The sequence below is a fragment of the Mustela nigripes genome, chromosome 9, assembly GCF_022355385.1.
Source record: "Mustela nigripes isolate SB6536 chromosome 9, MUSNIG.SB6536, whole genome shotgun sequence".
NCBI classification, from domain to species: domain Eukaryota; kingdom Metazoa; phylum Chordata; class Mammalia; order Carnivora; family Mustelidae; genus Mustela; species Mustela nigripes.
The window spans coordinates 87,522,754-87,542,398 of NC_081565.1; the positions used below are offsets into that span (position 1 = coordinate 87,522,754).

Sequence of the window (19,645 nt, forward strand, 5' to 3'; positions counted from 1 at the left end):
AACCCCCACCAGGCCCCCACTGCCCCAAGGAGGCTGAGAGCCAGAGACAAAAGCAGAGCAGAGAAGCAGAGAGAATGAGAGACAAGAGCTGCGCTGACCCCGAGAAGCACCATTGGCCTGGGGTAAGCAGACCGCAGCCCGGCCAGCCACAGCAGCCCAGGCCTGGTTCTGCTGCTGAATCTGTACCAAAACACACCCGAATGGGGAAGCTGAAGCAGCAGGCAGGATGCCCAGGCCACTGCCCTGAGGCCATGGACACAAGAGCCAGGGCTCAGCAAGGGTCCCTGGGACCCAGGCCCACACACAAGTCAGCAAGCCACTGGGGACAGGGAGCCTGCTCTCTGCAGGGAGTCTGCGAACCTTCCAGGCAAGAAACTCCATCAGCCTGTCCCTCACGGGCCCAGCTCCGGGCACAGGCCCCTGAAGGAGGTAAGGTCCCTACAGGGGCCCCAGCCTCGGACCCTGCCCCATCCTGGAGGGAGAAGCCAGGCAGTCCCACTAGGTAGGTCATCCAGCACAGGGACAAAGATGGGGGGGATAAACAGGAAGAGACCCCAAGCAGCTGCACACTCAGGACCAAATCTCCACTATTCAGGGTTCCCCAGAGAACACACATCGACGCAGACCTAAGAGATTTACTACAGGCACTGGCTCAGGCAGTTACAGAAGCGAAGTCCCCCAGTCCGCCGCCTGCACGCAGGAGACCCAGGAGAGCGGGAGGCGGGGTGTGAAGGCCTGAGGACAGAAGACACTGTCCCAGCTCCGGGACAGAGAATTCAACCGTCCCATTTCTGCTCTGCTGGGCCAGAGGGCCTGCCTGAGGCCCGCCCACACGGAATCAAATGCTAATCCCTTCACAGACACACCCAAAAGTCAGGGCTCCCAACAAGGCGGTGTCCTTCAGCCCAGAAACTGAGCCGAGGAGCGACCAGCACACCAGCACCGAGTCAGTCTGCGGCCACGGCTCCCAACTCCGTCCCGCAGGGTGCAAGCAGCCAGGACCACACAAAGGAGTAAAACTCTGTTTAGGAGACCAGGCCCACGGCCAGGCGTGGCCCTCGAGCAGCCGTCTGCAGCCCCCCTGGTCTGAGTCAGCCCCTCCTCGTCACCTGGCGCCCACTCCCTGCGGCTTGTCACACAAGAACTCCAAGTGTATGTCGAAGGGCCCATGCCCACGTCAGGTCGGGCCTGGGAAGATGGGGGTGTGCCAGGTGCACGGACGCCTCTGGCAAAAGCGCAGAGGCAGGACCGGGCGGGCTAGGAGGAGCCCTGGACAGAAAGCCTCTTCCTCCTCAGCGGTGGAAGAGCCGGGCACCTGGCCGGCAGGAGCACGGGGATGAGCGTGGCGGGGCCCACTGCACACTGGGCTGTGCGTGACATGCCTGGCCCAGTGCTGAGGCAGCTGGAGGGACCAAGCCCAGGAGAAACAGGACTCGTCGAGCTGGAAGAGCAACCCCACAAGGGACTGCACCCACCCCTGTGCTTGGCCAGTCCCTGTGGCTCCCAGAAGGCAGTTCCTCTCCTCTGCAGTGGCCTCGCCATCTGCCCCCCAAAGACACTGGTCATCAGTGGGGTCATCCGCCCTGGTCACAGAGGCCGACCCTTAGTTTCTGGCCCCCGTCCATGGGACCCAGAAACAGGTTGGCACGGCGAGGCAGAAGGAGCCTGCTCCTGACTCCAGGCGGGGCCTGGCTTCCCGGAGAAAGGCCTGCATCAACAGGGCAGAGGCGGCTGGAAGCCTCCTCCAGGCGGGGCTGTGCTGGAGAAGTTCCCTTCCCAGACCAGTCAGTCTGGCTGTCAGAGCCAGCAAGCACAAGGCACGCCACTCCAAAGAAACCCAGAGGAGGGAAGGCAGAGGTCCAGGAAGCCCTTTCCACAGGGAGGCTGGAATCCAGGACTCTCGGCTCCTCTGGTATTGGAAGTCCTGGGCTGACCCACACTCACCCACCCACAGGGTGCCCCGCTTTCCCTGAAGGGCCACTAGGCTGCACCAAGATGGGGGTGTCCCAGGAACCCCCAAGTCCCATCAGCTGCCTGTCCCCACCCCCAGCCCAACACAGCTCTGATGTGCTTACTGCGTGTCTGGGAAGACAACAGACACTGCTGGGCTCCCAGGGTCAACTCTGCCCCAGCTGGGGACCCAAAGCCTGGCACCCTGGGAACCTTCAAATGGTCAGAATCACTCTCTCCGTTCACCAATGGCCTCAAGAAGAGTGAGGAGCCCCTAAGGTGTCCCTCGCCTCTTTTCTGGTTCAAGATGGTGTCTGTACCCGAATCTTGCCCTGGAGAGTAGCTTCTCAGAGCAAATGTGTATCAAGAGCCCTCCACTGGGTCACACAGGCCCAGCACCACCTGGAGTGGAGGGCTCACACCTTCTTCACCTGCTTCTGCCTTGCGGGAGGGCAAGCAGCCAAGGGACCCACAGGGAAGAAGAAACAGCAACCCCAGTCCGATGCCGGCCGCCTGCAGCCGGTGCCCGACAGGTACTGACCAACTGACAGATTCCCAGTCAAAACTGGCACACGGGCCCCGGGGCTGCCGCACTCACTCCGTCACAGGGGGATCGGGTGACTCCAGGGCAACACTGTGACTCATGCATTTCCCCATGGCCAAGCTCTCTCTGCAGGAGCCCCCCAGCCCTACAGGAGCCTCATCCAACACCAGGCCGGGCTGAGGCCCGGGAACTGGATACAGATACAAGCCCAGGAGTGGTGGTATAGGATAAAGATTTTACAGCACTAAGGGAGTAAATTCTCCATCACAGATGGGTCAATCCTAGCCACACGGCGGTCGCTGGCGGGAACAGTCAGGCACAAAATACTGAACACTGCAGAACGCATCGACTCACGAAGATCCAAGGTCTGGGGGCGTTCAGCACCACGCACGTCAATCAGAAACAGCCTCAACATAGAGAAGACACAACAGTGATCCCACACCGGAGGCACAAGGTTCTTTCCAATGAGAGCATTTCCCTAAGGAAACGGCAGGACAACGGGATGGGCTGACCTCACCATAATGTCAACAGAAGTCAATGTGCATGTTGTGGGCCACGCTAGAGCAAGATCAAAATAGATGCCTCAAGTTTTCCAAAAATCTAAAACTGCTCTCAAAAAATAAAAGCTATTTAAAAATGTATTAGCACACACCCAAACACAGGAAAATCGATCCCTTCGCTAATCCCTGCAAAGAGGAGGCCATCCAGAACACACACCAGGAAACCGAGTGAACAAAAACCAGAAACATCTCCTATCAGCACTCGGGGATCACTGCCAAAACAGTATTGTGCCGGGGGAGGGAGGTGTGCTAAAAATACACGTTAGTGATAAAAAGAAACACAGAGACTCAACAAAGTAAACAGACAAAAGTCTCAGAAAGAGGAAGTGTCACAACAAAAGCCCGAAAGCAAAATAAAAAAACAAAAGCAACGAAGCTGGTGACGGTTTTATCCAGGGTGGTGGTCTGCGTGGGGCATCTGCCTCTCTGTCAGGCACCCAGAGGCCAGTGCTCCCGCATCCCAAGGTGATGTGCTTGCTGGGGCAGGGCCGGGCCGGGCCGGACTCCAGCGCCTCGGCCAGCGCCTCGCTGCTCACTGCCACGTCCCCTCCCCACACAGGACAGGGCAGAGGGGCGGTGACCCTGGACTCGGTGGACACGCTCATCCAGGAGCCCCCCCAATCCTCCCTGCACAGGAGGCCCAAGGGTACCCACACGGAATGTGCGCACAGAGACTTGGGAGGCCCCAAGCAGCAGCTACGCTTCCCCGGGAGCACCAAGCCCGCAGCACTAATCACGATTCAGTTTTATAAAAAGACGGACCAGGCGCCAGCGTAAGCAAGCCGGTATACTGAGCGGGTCATACAGCGTGTCAGAGGCTGGACTACACACATTCCTGCCGCAGACGGAGTAACGTGTGGAAAGGAAGCAAGACCACCACCCACACCGAGATGCACTGGCGATGACTGGCCTCGCCTTCCCACCAAAGCTCTACAAAAATGGACCGGCCAGCTTTCTTCCTGACATCCTTATGAGAACATCTGGGCATCAGCAAACAAATGCACCCAGACAGATGAGCACGGACGCTAGCCAAGAGCGAGTGCGTGAATAAACATCAATCAAGCCCTGGGGTCCCACCCCTGGAAAGGACAAGGGAAGAGAACCTGCGCCCACAGGGGACAAAGGTTAGAAGACACAGAAGAAAGGATGCGAGGTGACAACCTCACCTAGGAAATGCACCGAGGCACACCTCCGGAAAGCTCAAGAGAGCTCTCCAATCCTGTCAAAGTAAGCTGTTAGGATAGGGGTCCGTAATAAGGAACAATTTATCATCTCAACATCAACGTTAACCCTTAGACACTACCTTAACTAGAACCCCAAGACTTAGAGGAAAGGACAAGTCCGGCGGGGGTGGGGGGGCACCAGGCGGCCGTGGGCAGCGGGCGCCACACCAGGCAGGGAGCACCACCACGGGGCTGGCAGCAGCTGCCCCAGACCCTCTGGGGTCATCACAGAGCAAAAGTGAAATTTCGCCTGGCCATGAGCAAAGAGAAGACTCTCCCTTCACCTCCTAAAAAGCCCGCCGTTACATTCACCCTTTCCGTGGATACAACTCAGCAGACTTTAGTATATTCAAAGGGTGGCGTGACCATCATCATGACTGCCACGTTCTCATCACCCAGAAAAGAAGACCTCACCCCTACCAGCATCGCTCCCCAGCTCCCCTGCCCCAGACACTAAAAACCACCAGAGTATATCTATGTCTGCTGGTCTGAAGGCAGGGACACTTTCCAGAAGGGGCGCCTCCTAGGACATGACCGCCGTGACTGGCCTCTCGCCAAGCATCACGGTCCAAGATTCACCTAAGGTTCACCCACATGCGGCACGTACCGGCGCTTCGGGGCTGCTCAGGATGCTGGTGCTGTGTGCCCGCTGGGGCCGCTGTCTGGGGCAGTCCCGCAGGAGCAGACCGCTAGGTCATGTGGTAACTCTGTGTTTAACGCTGCGAGGACCCCCCCACCATTTGCCAAGGCAGCTGCCCCATCTTACCTCCCACCAGCCAAATGTGGGTTCTGATTTCTCCACATCGTCATCAGCTGCTGTCCCTGATTAGTGTCCCAGTGGGCGGAGGCCCCCTCCGGCTGAAAGACCCAGAAGAGTAACAAGACTCGCCACCATTCCCAGCAGTGTCTTCACTGTATCCTTTCCCTTAACGCCAGTCTCCAAGTTCTCAGGAGGATTCGCGTTCAGGTTTTTGGGAGGACGAAGGTAAGGAAGAGGTGGAGGCCTCAGCTGTCCCCGGCAGAGGACCACGGGGCCCCTGGGCCACCCACCTCCGCCACTCCTCCCCCACCACACCAGCGTCAGAATAGATCACGCCCCATGACAGAAGGTTCCACGTCCAGACTACGAAGAGCTCCACGCATCAGTAAGAAATAGGCAGACACCTTCCAGAAACACTGGTGACGGTCCCAAACAGGCTCTCCACAAAGGAGTGTCTCCAACCGGCTAGTCAACAAAAGACTGGCGGCAGGGGCGCATGAGAAGGGCTGGAGCCAGCAGCCAAGGGATGCGTCCAGGGCAGGTGTCCCTGAGGACGGCCCTGAGGCACAAGTGGTCCCCACACAGCACCCAGAACAGCTCCATGGCCCAGCCCACAGCCCTGCTCGGCAGGGTGGCTCAGTCCCCAAGCCGCCAGCCCCCCTCCCGGTCTCTGCACCCTTCTGACTCTGACAGGGTCCGGGGAGGAGATGCCACAGATAGGAGAGTCCCGGGGGAGAGGGCAGGCAAAACCCGAGCCCGGAACACTTTACAGTGTGCGCCAACGGGAGCCCACTAGCTTCTCTCTCATGGGGGATCTCCTTGCACAGGCGAGAGAAACCCGACTCTGAGAGCAAGGGACTCCGTATCATCTCCCAGGTGCGACCGCCAGAGAAGGCAGGAAAGAGGCAGGGGTTGGCAGGCAGATCCAGCACCTGGCTCTGTTTAGCTGCCTTGCCTCAAAATCACCTGGGGAGCCAGAAACATCTGTTCACAGGTGCAGGTGCACCTGCTAGGCAGTGCTTCCCAGTCTTGGGGCGCCAGGCCTGGAATCTGGAATGCTGTGGTTTACTGGGGCAGTACCTGTTAATCCTCAGATCTGGCTAAGGCTGGTCACGCTGGTCCTTAGTCCCACTTCACACGACTTACGGAGATTATCTCCCTCCTGGCACATGGCCCTGCACCCCCGGCGCTGGGTAACCCAAGCAGCAGAGCCCAAGGAGGGCTCAGCCTTCTTGCCAGGGGACCAGGGTGGCTGTCCGTGCGTGTCTGTCCTGGACAAGGGCAGATGGGTTGCACTCATGGGAATCACCAGGAAAGGTGAGAGTGCAGGTGCACACAGAGCCCTGCACACCGGTGACCCCAACATCCCCAAGGGGGAGGTGTTGGTGACTCAGGCACCGACTTGGCCCCCGGCCCAGCTAGGAAGCCAACCATTAACACAAAGGTCTGCTAGAGAATCTAATTACTACAGAGGCCAGCAAGGCTCCCGGGGCCATGTGGGGTGGAAGGCACCTGCTGGGGACGCTGCTGGGGGCACTGCTGGGGGACAGCCATGCGAGCACAAGCAACTCTGTCTCCTCATAGGTGAGTTACGCATCCATGTAAAACATGGGGGCTGCTTACAAGACAGTAAGTAATCAGAGCAGTAGCCAGAGTCGCTCCAGAATCTTCTTCCAACCCCTGAGATGCATCCCACCTGGACTGATGCAGCCCACCGTGTGAAGAAGGGTCCAGCCCCACCTCACAGTGAATCCAAACACCAGTGGGCCCAGGGCACCCGTGCCTTGCACCAAGTGTGCCCCTCCTTGGTGGGATCAAGCGAGCCCATGCCTGGCAAGTGACAGATGCTCCATAAATGCCTATGGATGGCCAGGGGGACATGGGGACACTGTGGGGATGGGGGTGGGGGGTAAAGGGGTCGTATCAGAAGTGGGTGGGGACAACAGTCTGCTGGGAGGGCTGGAGATGCTAAAGGTTAGGAGGGGGAGCCAGAGAGCAGACCTCCTCTTTGGATTGGGAACCTCCCCTGGGCAGTGGAGGCAGTCCCCTCGTGGACTTGGGAGTCCCCTCCCAGGAACAAGGACTTCCTCTTGGGACTGGGGGCCTCCTCCCGGGAACGGGGGGCAGATGGAGGCTGTGGGCATACTCACACAAACTCTCGCCGGCTGATTACCCTTATTCATCAAACCGGCATGCCAAGGGTCCATCCCTGTCCCAGGCCCCGGGGATCCCTGTGGGACATCTGTCCTCCATCAACCCACCCTCCCCACTATGTGGCTTTTGGCCTCAGTTTCCCCAGAAGCACCTGTACACTGACTGTGGGGACCAGATGAACCAGACCCGAGGACTGATGCCCACATGGGAACAGAATCCAGCTGCCTGTGGACGGCTGTCACCCCCCGCGCCGCGCCCCCCCATCCACCCACACTTGTCCCACTGCCAACCACACACCCCAGCTGTCCTGGGCAGCATCCAAACATTAAGCTGCTTTTAGAAAACTGGGAATCCACTCCTGGGCGGTAGGGATTTAGCCAGAATCGGGTGCATTTAGAGAAGATTACACCCTAATTGCCTCAGTGTCAGCAGGCAGGCTTCTGGCCAGCTGAGCCCCAGAGCTGGCGGCGGTCCCTAGGGACCCGGGCTCTACCACCCAGGGACCCGGAGGCCAGTCCTGGGCCAGAGGACAAGGCCCCATGTTCCCACCGCAGCCGGCCGCCCACCACAAACCTCATTCAGCAGCCTGCAGTCATGGCAGGAGGGGCAGCTGTCCAGCTCCCACCTGCCCTGCGTCCCCAGGATGGCCTGGGCCGGAAACACCAGGAGAGCAGCCTGCGCTGGGACGGCCTGCTCTGTCTCCAACCTCAGCACGTCTTCTCCGTTATTCGCCCTGTGGTGAAGGGACACCCAGCAAGCCACATGGTCAGCCAGTGGCCAGACTCCACCTCAGGACCCAGAGCCTGCAACTTTTGGGGACAGATGTGGCTGTGGCCAAGGCGAGACAGTGAGTCTGAGGGGTGAGTGTCCCCCACATCTGGCATTCTGTCACGCTCACCCTTGCAGGGTTAGCCCCAGGTGCCCCCAAGGAACGGGTGCGGGATTACCTGCCGTGAGGGGCTCCCACTCCCCAAGGAGAGAGGACACTGCTCCACCTGGGAAGAGAGGGGAGAACCTCCTGGGTGACAGCCAGGGCCCTGTACTGATGCCAGCTGTCTGGTCTCCCCGCCTCGCCGCCCCTTCACCCTGCACGCCTCGAGGCTATCCGTAGGGGTGCAGCTTTCAGGCCCGTCGTGTGCTGTGCTGACATACACACATGCATGCACATGATCCACACCACGCTCCACGACGCCCTCCATGCAGACTGCCCAGGGCCATCTCATGGCCACGACCACAGCGCCAGCACCGCGTCATGTACAGCAGCGACCCCGTAAACCGCAGCTGACTGCCACCCGGAAGTGCAAGCCTAGACGCACTCTCTCTCCAAGCTTCGCAGCCGCATCCTGGTCGGAGGCATTCCAGGCCTCAGCCGGTGCGAGCCCAGGGCATCCCCCGGTGGAAGGGGGGCACTGAGAGAGCGCAGAGAGAGGTGTACTTGGCAGCAAGAGCGTGTGGGAGCCCCACCTGGGCCGACCGTGAGTCCAGTGGGTGCCTGCAGACCTGTCCCAAAGCGGCGACAAGGAGCAGCCACAGGGGGAGGCTGGACCCGGGGCCCGGCAGGCTGGAAAGAGACTCCTGGAAGGTGCTGGGCACCTGAGGTGACAGTGGGGGCACCCAAACCCAAACACTTCTGGAGTGACGGAGCAGCCCCTGGTGCAGGCAGCCAGTGGAACACCCAGGGGTACTGGGTCTCGGGTCCGACCCCACTGACTGACCCCACATGCGCCCCCCCCACTACTGCCTGGATCAAATGCACAGACTGTTAAGCAGATCACTGGGTTGGTTTATCAGGAAGAAAGTCAACCCTCGCTGAGCTGAATCCCAAGGGAATGAAAAATTACATGAAGACACTGTCCTGCGGCCGGCCTTCACGGGGACACAGACTAGCACACTGGTCTTTTATCAAGAACCTTACCGACTGTGCTGGTGATTTTTCTTTTTAACCACGTGCATTGTTATTTTTTGTCAAGATTTTTTAAAAAATCACAGTCACAGTTGTCAGGGACCATAACCAACCCCATCAACACAGGGCTGAGGCCTGGGGAACAGGCCCCAGTCAGGTGCGCAGAGTCATACCACAAAACTGCAGGGCTGAGGGGACACATGAAGCGACGGAAGCCCAGTGAACCCACTAGCGCATGGTCAGGAGAGTGGGATATGATCAAAAGAGTAACTGCACAGAACAATGGGACAGAGTGCGGGCAGTCCCGGTATACAGTGAAATGACTATGGGCGGGGGCGGGGTGACACACCAGAGCAGAAGAGTCTTGTCCCTGCAACAGATGGTGCTGCCACACCCGACACCCCCACGTGAAGAAGTGCATCTGGACACATCTTATGCGCTTCACAAAACTAACTGAAAACCAAACCCCTCACCAAAAAACAAAATGCAAATCAAAGACAGAAACACAGAATTGGGATAATCCTGGGTTTGGTGATGCAGATCTCGGCACCAAAAGCACAACCCGGGGGCGCCTGAGGGACTCTGTTATTGGCGTCTGTCTGCTCTGTCTGCGAGTCAGGTCATGATCCCAGGGTCCCTGCTCAGCGGGTAGCCTGCTTCTCCCTCACCCACTCCCCCTGCTTGTGTTCCCTCTCTCTCTGTGTCTATTAAATAAATAAACAAAATCTTAATAAAAAAAAAAAAAGCACAAGCCACAAAAGCAAGATGGCACAAAACTGAAACTGTTCTGTGAAAGACCCTGCTACAAGAGTGAAAAGACCAGCCACAGACTGGGAGAAATTACTCGAAAATTAGGACTTGTGTCCAAAATAGATAAAGACCGCCTAAAACAGTAAGAAACAACTCAATTTTCAAATGAGCCAAAAATGAGTGCCGACACCTCACCAAGGACACAGACAGCAAACAAGCACGCGACAAGCTGCTGTGCATCGAGTGCCATCTGGGGACACCAACAAGACGCCACTCCACCTTCCGGAGTGTCCAACATCTGGAGCACCGGTCACACCAAACGCTGGTGAGGACGCGGAGCAGCGGGCACGCGGGGTCAGGCTGCAGAGACGCAGACTGCGCAGCCACTGTGGAAGCGTCCAGGGGTTTCCCGCAAAACTAAACGTACTCAATCCAGCAATCACACGTCTGGGTACTGACACCAAAAGGGCTGAAAACCTACCCCACGCAAAATTTGCACGCAGATGTTTGTGACAGATTTATTCATAATCGTGCAAAGCTGGAAGCATCCAAGATGCCTGGTGTGAATGGACGACTATGGTAAAGCCACAGAAAAATCCCTGAAGAAGCTGGGGGACCCTAGGAGGGAACACGAGCGCCGAGCAGTCTAGCTATTTCGAGTGGATGAAGCCACCTCACGGGAGGGGTCGGGGAACATGGAGCTTGCTCAAGTACCTTGTTTGGAACTAAGTTGAGTACAGAAGATCAAAGGCACAGAAGCCCTCGACTCTAGGTGACACGGGCACAGGTCAGCAGCTGTGACCCTCCTGCGCACCTGCACTGGGACAGAGCAGTTACGTGTCTGCGTGGCGGGTGGTGGAGCCCGGGGGGTCTCGCTGCTGGAGGGAGGCTGCGGCCGAGCAAGGCGAGGCAGCCAGAACGACACACGCGGCTGGGCTAGAGCTGGAGACATGGGTATGAATCCACGTTCAGCTTAACAGTACCCAGGCGGCTCCATCTAGAAATGTCTGTAGATGCGCGTGTGCACTGGCTGCTTGCTGTACCCACACCTGTCGCCCGGCTCTGTCCGCCGGGAGGGCGTGGAGGCAGTGGCTCTGCAGCCGCAGCAAACACCCAGCACCCAGATCTTGCTGCTGCTGCTGCTTCTTGTTTTTTTCTTTTTTTAAGATTTTATTTATTTTATTTTTTGAGAGAGAGAGAAAGAGAGCGAGCGAGCACACACAAGCAGGGGAGGGGCATAGGGAGAAGGAGAACCTGATTCCCCGCTGAGCTGGGAGCCCAGTGTGGAGCCCCGTCCCAGGACCCTGGGATCATGATGGGAGCAGAGGGCAGATGCTTAACAGACTCAGCCACGCAGGTGCCCTCAGATCTTGGCTTCTAACACCCTCCCCAATAGAAGAAACCAGGCTCCTGGAAGAAATGACCGGTTCCGGGACTGGGGCACGGATGAGCGGCACCAAAAAGTTGCTAAGAAAGGAAGGAAGGAGGGAGGGAGTGACAAAGGAGGGAAGGAAGGGGGGAGTGGAGGCGGGGAGGAGGGGAAGGAGGAGGGGGGGAGGAGGGGAGGGAAGGAGGGAGAGGAGGGGAGGGAAGGCACGGAAGGAAGGAACGCATCGAAGGAGCGCGTCGGGGATGGACAATCGTGACACGGAGTGTCAGGGGCACAGGAGCAAATGCGAGAGCTGCCAGGGCCCAAGCGGGAACAAGTGAGCGACCAAATCAGGAGTCCTGGAACCTCACACAAACGTACACTAAGTGTCTGTGAGCCACGACCACTATAAGCCCGTGGATGAGTAACTCAATAAACAGGGAAGAGCCAGGTCTCCCATGCAGAAAAATCCCAAACCACGTACACAGACGCTCCCATCCAGGAGGCGTCTGTTTGAAAGGGGGAAGCGGTGCCCTGGCGGAGGAGACCCGGACAAACACCCAGGAAGCGATGTGGTGAGAAGAGCTCTTCACCGCTGAGACCCTCCTCCCAAAAACACATCACCCCACCCCAAGCCCGAGAAACACAGGAGAAAAAATCCCAACTGAGGGACATTTGGCAAAACACCTGCCCAGCGCTCCTCAAGACTGTCAAGGTCACCACAAACACAGAAAGTCTGAGAACCTACCACAACCAGGAAGAGCCTGAGGACACGTGGGTCTGTCTTGTGGGATCCCACATGGGGTCCTGGGGACAAGACCACATGAGCAAAGGCTGAGCTCCCACCAGCTCCCTCTGTTCCTCAAACCTCACCCATTTCTGGAACAGATACTGTAGCAGAAGGGACTGCTTCACCAGGCTGGCCACAATGACAAAGTCGGGGGACATCAGTGCTGGCCACAGCTTGCTCCTAGGCCGCTATGGGATCTGCCCTCCCTAGCCAGTTGAGCACCTGCAGTCCCTGCCCAGGGCCAGGAGAGCCTGGCCCCATCCTGGGACCAACATGCCCTCTGAGCACCCCAGGTTAGAGCTCTAGGGCATCCAGGGAGCCCCTCAGGTTGGCGGACAAGCCTGGACCCCTGCAGTGCACACAGGATGGGGCGTGGAGAAGGACAGAGGAGCATGCCCAGGGAACCACAGGCAGCCAATGGCTGAGGCCCACAGGACAGCATGGGGCCACCCTCACACTATCACCGCCACGGCTTCTGGGATGCCGGGACACTGAGGCCCAGGGAAGGGGGCCACTGGGGTCACATCAAGCCTTGCTGGCATACAGCATGGGCCATGACCCTTGCTCTGAGCCAGGTCCCCACATGTGGAACGGGGTCACAGAGAGCTGGCACTGCTCTGCACTGGCCAGGACACACCCGACTGGTCAGCATGAGCCCTGGGGGGCAGAAAAGGTGCAAGAAGGCGTGCTGGACAGGTGACCCGGGAGCCAGGCCACCAACCAGCAGAAGGCAGCAATCCCATCAACTTTTTAAGAAAAAGGAACACAGGGGCGCCTGGGTGGCTCAGTGGGTTAAGCCTCTAGCCTTTGGTTCAAGTCATGATCTCAGGGTCCTGGGATCGAGTCCCACATCAGGATGTCTGCTGAGCAGGGGACCTGCTCCCCTGCCTACCTGCCTCTCTGCCTACTTGTGATCTCTGTCAAATAAATAAAATCTTTAAAGAAAAAAAGAAAAAGGAAACAAACATAAGAGTGGGGCCTGTGGGAGAGAACAGCCCCAGGTGTGGCGGGAGGCAAGGTGAGGGCAGCCTCAGGACAGGTGCCAGCAGGCTGGTTGGTAAAGTGACAGTGGTTGGTAAGGTGCCCCTCAGCCAGGGGCACCCAGCCGACCCTGCTCGGCTTTTGATGCAAACAAAGGACCCCTAAAGCAACATTTCTGAGTCCAACAGGGAAATCCCAATGCTGACCAGAGATCACGACAATGTCAAGGAATCGTTAACTTCGTCAGATGTGCGAATTCACCCGTGAATGCTACAAAACGTTCACCTTACAGCCCTTATTTTTCTCAGCCCGACTCCGGAGCGCTTACAGAGAAGCAAGGCCCAGGAAGGAGAGAGCTGGAGCCACAGACCCAGGCAGAACACACATGCCCACCGCACGATTCCCTCTGCTTGGGTTCTGCCTGAAACTTCCCCTAAAGGTAGAAACCCTTAGCAGGGGTGCCATGCAGACAAACCCGTAAAACCCAACAGTTTCACACAGCGCAGCGACTGACCAGAAGCACACGGCGTCTTCTGAACCCACGGAAACCCAATCTGTGTTCACATGAATTAAACCTGCTCTTCTGCAACCCAGACCACGAGACTGAACTGTGTGTCTTTGGAAGCTGTTACAGCTGCCGTTTCCTGCTTTTCGGAGTAGCTTGTACAGCTGCCCCATGTCCATGGGAAGAAAACATCTGGCAAATAGAAATAGCACGCCTTTCCCCATGCTCGCCATCAATCACCTCCTGAATCCCCGCACACACACTGCTTACGGCTACCTGCTGACGCTTCTCAAACAGACATACGATTTTTATTTTATTATTTTTAAAGATTTTATTTATTTGACAGAGAGAGAAATCACAAGTAGGCAGAGAGGCAGGCAGAGAGAGAGAGGAGGAAGCAGGCTCCCCGCAGAGTAGAGAGCCCAATGTGGGGCTGGATCCCAAAACCCTGGGATCATGACCTGAGCCGAAGGCAGAGGCTTTAACCCACTGAGCCACCCAGGCGCCCCGACATACGGTTTTTAAAACATACTAACCTCTAAAAAGGAAACCAGGCCCCAGACCTCCTGCCTGAGCCCGATGGCCCTGCGACCCTGTGACCCTGCAACCCCAGCTCTCCGTCTTCCTGCTGTGGGGGCGGGCTCCGGGCCCGGGAAGGCCTTGCCTGTCACAGCCTGCAGGGCCCTGTCCAGCCCCTGCCCACCTGCCAGCCTCTCCTCACTGGCTCGGACGCAGCCAATCTCTCTATATCCCCCCGTGTGCAGCGGCATGTCACCCAGCACGCCGCTGCGACAACTGTGACTGCGGGTGGCTGCCCCTCACTGACAGGGAAACTCATCTCCTCCCCCCCAGGACGGGCCAGGGTCCCTGAGGCGACAGGGAAGTCCAGCAGGAGTCCGTGTGGCCCTGGCCACTCCTCACTCGAACCACCGCCTGTCCGTGTGCTCCAGAGGCACTGGCCGCCCCCAAGCCCCGAGCCGCAGTCCCCCGCCCGGACCCCGACAGCCAGAGCAGCTCGTCCAGGGCCAGGCGGGGCCCACCCTCTCCCTCAGGGCCAGCGTGGAGACCGTGGCCCTGGAAGGCATGTGCAGCGCCCCCTTCCCTGCCGGGGCTGTACCCATCCCAGGAAGCAGCTCAGTCACAGCCCGTCACCACGGACAGGAGAGGAGGGGCCATGGGGGCAACACCAGAGACTCTGGCATTTCTAACGAAAAGCCCTCATGATCGCTTTGCGAGCCCCGCCTGACACACAGTCCCCAGGCGGCGGGGTGGGGAGCAGCCGGCAGCGCAGCCACGGGGGCCAGCTGGTCACTGTCCTAGCTCCCCCGCAGCTGCCTCCCTCGTCTGGACCTTGTGTGCAGGGCCACCTCTATGCCCCCAGGGCAAACCACACCCCACCTTCTGCCCCAAGTCAGGCCCCTTCTCACCCACGGCAGAACGGCCACCACACAGCAGCCCAGAACGTGCAGTCCCCTGGGGGGCTTCAGCCCCAAGGACTCTGCTCCACCTTCTAGGAGAATCCCCACAGGCTTCAGCCAAGTCAGGGCTCTTCCCACCCCAAGCAAACACTTGAGGCGGCCTCCAATCCCACCGCCCCAGCAGGAACAGGGGCAGGCCACACAGGCTCAGTGCCTTGAGCAAAACTCAGCTTCTCTGTGCCTCAGCTTCCCCAGCTGTAGGAAGGACATAACAAGGTAATGACCCCAAGGATGGGTGTGGGGGCTGTAGGAGTCAGTGGGGCATGGGGAGGCCTTCACAGCACCCTGCTCTGTGGGACTAAACTGACTCAGAGCTCTAACTTCTACGCAAAGACCCTGAGGGGACCCAGTGCCTGAGGACTCTGTTCAGAGTGGTCACCCCCACTCATCCATACCTCAGTTTCCCCATCCACTGGGAGAGGAGGCTAGGAGAGGGAGGGAGGGAGGCCTGAGTGTAGGAGACAGAGCAGCGCGCCACTAGCTCTGCCCAGGCCCTTCAGGCCCGGCAGGCCCGGACACACCAGCGCTGAGAGCCGGACGCAGGTAAGTCCAGAGGGGACGCAGCGGTGAGAGGTACCCAGGCCCGGAAGGGCAGGCGGGCAGCCGGGCAGGCCCGTGGGCGTTCCAGGAGCCGGGAGAGGCAGCGCGGGCGAGAGCAGTGAAGGCAGCCAAAGACACAGCGCGGTAGTGCAGGGTGAGCCAGGCCCTGCCGGGGCCCCGGACCGCAGACTCTGCCACCCAGTCCAGGGGACTGTGGGGACTGTGGGGACTGTGGGGACAGCGGGGAGGGGAGCCAGGCCTGAGGGAAGGAGCTGACGACACTAGCTAGCAAACACGAAGTAAGCACTTACTGGGTGCCGGGCACTGTGCCCAGCCCGCCACACCACAGCCCGCCAATTCCGCCTGCTGCTTCCCAGGACCTAGGTATGCTGCGCCAACAAGAGCTCGAGGCTGCGCCCAAGGCAGCAAGGGCACTGACACTACACTGACCCTACACGCCCTCCAGGCCCCACTCCCCGAGGCCAAGGACCACCCACTCAGGGCACCTATGGGAGCCCAGCAGGCAGGAGCTCCCACCCAACACATCTACCCCCCCCAGACCTGAAGATGCAGCTGACGGTAGAGAGAGAGATGAGCACCCGGCCGCTCAGGACAGGAAGCACCACACGTCTGACCAGAGGCCAGCGACTCTCTTCCGCCCAGAGCAGGGAGGGGACACTGGGACTTGGGATGGACCGGGCCCGTAAGAACAGCAGCCCACTCGCCCTGGGCCTGGGCACACACAGCCACTCACCTGTGACCAGCCGGCCTCCCTCCCTCACAAACAGGACCGTCTACAAAGGCTGGGCACAGCAGCACGAACACCCTGTCTGAACAGGGTGCTGTTCGGTTTGCTGACAAACCGAACCAACTCTAGTTCGAGAAACTAAGTCTTAAAAGAACAAAAATGGCTCATCTCTACTGAAGAAAAAAAAGACCCAACAAAATTGATCACCTTAGATCTTGATTATTAAAGTAAGAGTTAACATATCCAAGTAAGACCCCGACTACGGTGAACGAGGCTGAGAGCCTGTGCCGGCCTGGGTGTGAGGGGGCCCGGCGCAGGCTTCCCACTTCCCACAGCACGTCTGAGGCTCCGACGCTCCTTCCTCCGTGGGAGGAGCCAGGGTTCCGGACCGTAGAGCCCGGTGTCCAAGGCTAAGGGGCAGGTTCCTGCAGGAGCTGGGAGGTGACATCAAACTAAGTAAGCAGGCACTTAAAGAACACGTGTGGGGACTGACACACCGTCCTCCTGATTTCCCTCGGGATCCACCCTCCAGACACACCCCACAAAACGGAGCCAAAATTCTTGCACTGATCAAAACATCTGTGTCTGTGACAGTGAAGAGCTGACAACTGAATGGCCTCTAAGTGGGGACTGGTTCTTTCTGCTACAGTCCGTTCTGGTCTGTTTCTAAACTGGACATGAATGTGAGCTTGTCAACACAGAAAGGGACTGTGCCTGCTGCTGGGGTGGGGGGTGGGCAGGTGTTCAGCAAGCAAGGGGAGGGGGGAGGACCAGAGGCCAGAAGGGGGCCAAAGGAGCTCCTGCTCTGTATTCTCACCACCCCCCGCCTCCCTCCACTGGTGCATCCCCTCACCCCACATATGAACATGGGGCCTTTGTGGGAGGGGCCACATGCCAGCCAATCTTGGCTCCACGGAGGCGCCACGACCTGCTGGCAGATGACAGGACCACGGGTCTGATGTGCTGCCACCTGCCCCCGCCACCGCCGTTGGGTCAGTTTACCGATACCAACCAAACACCTGCTTCGCCTAGCACAGATCTAAGCGCCTGTGAGGACTACTACATTTTCTCCTCCTCACTATCAGAAGAGGACCCTACTAGTGTCCCCAGTGAGGCAGGGAGGCTCTGAACATTACAGGCACCTCCCTGAGGCCACTGGGAGCAGACATGCGGGGAGGTAGGCAGTCAGGAAGGCAGCAAGCATGGTGGATCCCAAGACCAAGGGCCAATAGCCCAACTGGATAAGGGGACGTGTCCGGTGGGGAACAGCACTGTTAGAAAAAAACAAGAGGCCACACATCTGACCATGCATGGCCTTTTCAAATATACAACTCTCAGACCACTCTTTCCTGAGTGGAGTGGCATTCCTCCTGCAATGCTGCAGGAAAAGCTAGGGCTCCATCCCACAATCCCGACTCCAGCAAAGAGCTGGGCCTGCATCCAAACCTGGATGTTCCCCCCAGAAAGCAACTTCTTCCTGCCCACCCCCACAACCCGCCCAACAGTCATGGAGACCTGGAAGAGAAACGCTGTTTAAGTCACCCAGAACTGCCTCAAGGAAGGCCTGCCCAGCTCTCCGGAGGGCCAGAAGGCACCCTGGGGGGTCCCACCTCATCCGGGGGCAAAAATCACAGGAGACACAAGGCTCTTTCGGGGACAAACACCCACAGACCTGTCACCAGACCCTGGGACAGCGGCCAAGGCAGCCAAGACAGGAAGTAGGCGGGAGAAGTACTGCATCCCAGAGAAGTGATGAGGGGGGCAGTTGCGGAGCTGAGCCTAGGACAAGGGGGATGCCAGGTATCCTAAAATGACCACATTCAGGGCAAGCCCTTGTTGCGGCCCTTCTCCGGCCTCAGGGCGCTCACGGAGGAGAGGAGAACCCGTCTGCCTGGAGGTGACGGGGACCCAGGCCTGGCCTCTCCCAGCCAGCTACCTGCATCCGTCCCACGCCCCCATCCCCCAACCCAGGAAGCCAAACGCCGCAGAGGAGACCGTCCCACCCGCCCCGAGGCCTGCAGCCAGAAGCAAACAGGCTGGCTACACGGCCCCACCCGCAGCGGCCCGAACTCTCGCCTGCGCGCCGTCCACACGTGCGGGCCACTGCAGCACTGCCTAGCGGACCGGACACCCTGACCCCCGGCGCCGCAGTGCTGGCCCGGCCGGGCCGCAGAGCTGCCCAGGGCTCTGCCAGCCCGGGGTCCGGGGTCGGCCCGGGCGCGGCGCCGCCCCCGCTCCTCACCTCCTTGAGCTGCTCCATCTCGCCGCGGATGGCCTCGTAGTCCACCTCCAGCTCCTCGAACTGCAGCTTGAGCTGGTGCTTCTCCTCCAGCACCGCCAGCCCGTACTCGGCCGCCTGGATCTTCTCGCGCGTGGTCTCGGCCAGCTCGTGCGACAGCCGCTTCACCTCGGCGCGCAGCCACTCGGGCTGCGCCTCCATCACCAGCCGCGCGTACTCCTCCTCCTCCGACGGCGCCGACATGGTGGCCCGCGGCCGGCTACCGTTGCTCTCAGCGAGGTTCAGGCCAGGTTCCCGTCCGCCGCCGCCGTCGTCGCCGCCACCGCCAGCGCCGCCGCCGCCGCCCAGCCCGACGGCGCCCCGGCCGCCGCCGCGCAGCCGCGGTGAGCTCCGTGCCGCGCGAGGCACTGTGGGGGCCGTAGTCCCTCCCGCACCGACTACAAGGCCCGTCGTGCCCCGCGCGGCCGGGCTCGGCCGTGATTGGCCTGCGGCCGCACTGAGCCGGGTCCCTTCTAACGCCGTTGCCTCCGTCACCGCCTCCGCGAGTATTGTGGGGGCCTTCGTCCCGCCTCCGGGTCCCACTACAAGACCCGTCGTGCCCAGCGCCGCCGCCGAGCCGTGATTGGCCCTGGCCTAGGCCACCGGCAGCCCCCGGGGGGATTGTGGGGGCTGTAGTCCCGCCCTCGCCCCCACGGGTGCCTGCTGCCTGGCGGTCCTGCCCGACGAGGTTGGCATCCCACTGCCCCGCGGAGGCGGACACAAAAGGTCTCCCGCTTTGGTGTCTTCCTCCATTTCTTTCAGCCGTGATTTTTCATTTTCAGCCTACACTCTTTGCCTCCTTGGTTTAACCCTTACGTGGTTTTTTATGCTCTTGTAAGTGGCATTGTTTTCTTGATGTCCTTATTAGCTTGTTTATTGTTAGTGTGTAGAAGTGCTCTGGAGTTTCTGGGTGTCGGTCTGTTGTCCTGTAATGTCACTGAACCTGTTTATTAGCTCTAATAGCTTCTCTGGGTTTTGGTGTGGAACCCAGGGCTTTCTCCATGGAATATAGTGTCATCCGCAGTTTTACTTATCCGGGTCCAATCTGGATACCTTTTGTTCCTTTTTCTTGTCTGATTGCGGTGGCTAGGACTTCCAGGGCTCTGTGGAAC

The 19,645-nt window shown here is 59.3% G+C and overlaps 1 protein-coding gene across 2 annotated transcripts in view; it reads right to left on the bottom strand.

Moving 5' to 3' along the window:
- The window catches only part of BICD2 (BICD cargo adaptor 2), a 42,360-nt gene extending 23,514 nt beyond the window's left edge, over nt 1–18,846 (bottom strand). For both annotated transcript variants that reach the window (XM_059412034.1, XM_059412036.1), the window contains exon 1: nt 18,498–18,846. In XM_059412034.1, coding sequence (XP_059268017.1) covers nt 18,498–18,737 — 240 coding nt within the window. In that variant the 5' untranslated portion in view covers nt 18,738–18,846. The remainder of the gene's footprint in view (nt 1–18,497) is intronic.
- Between the last annotated feature and the right edge of the window lie 799 nt (nt 18,847–19,645).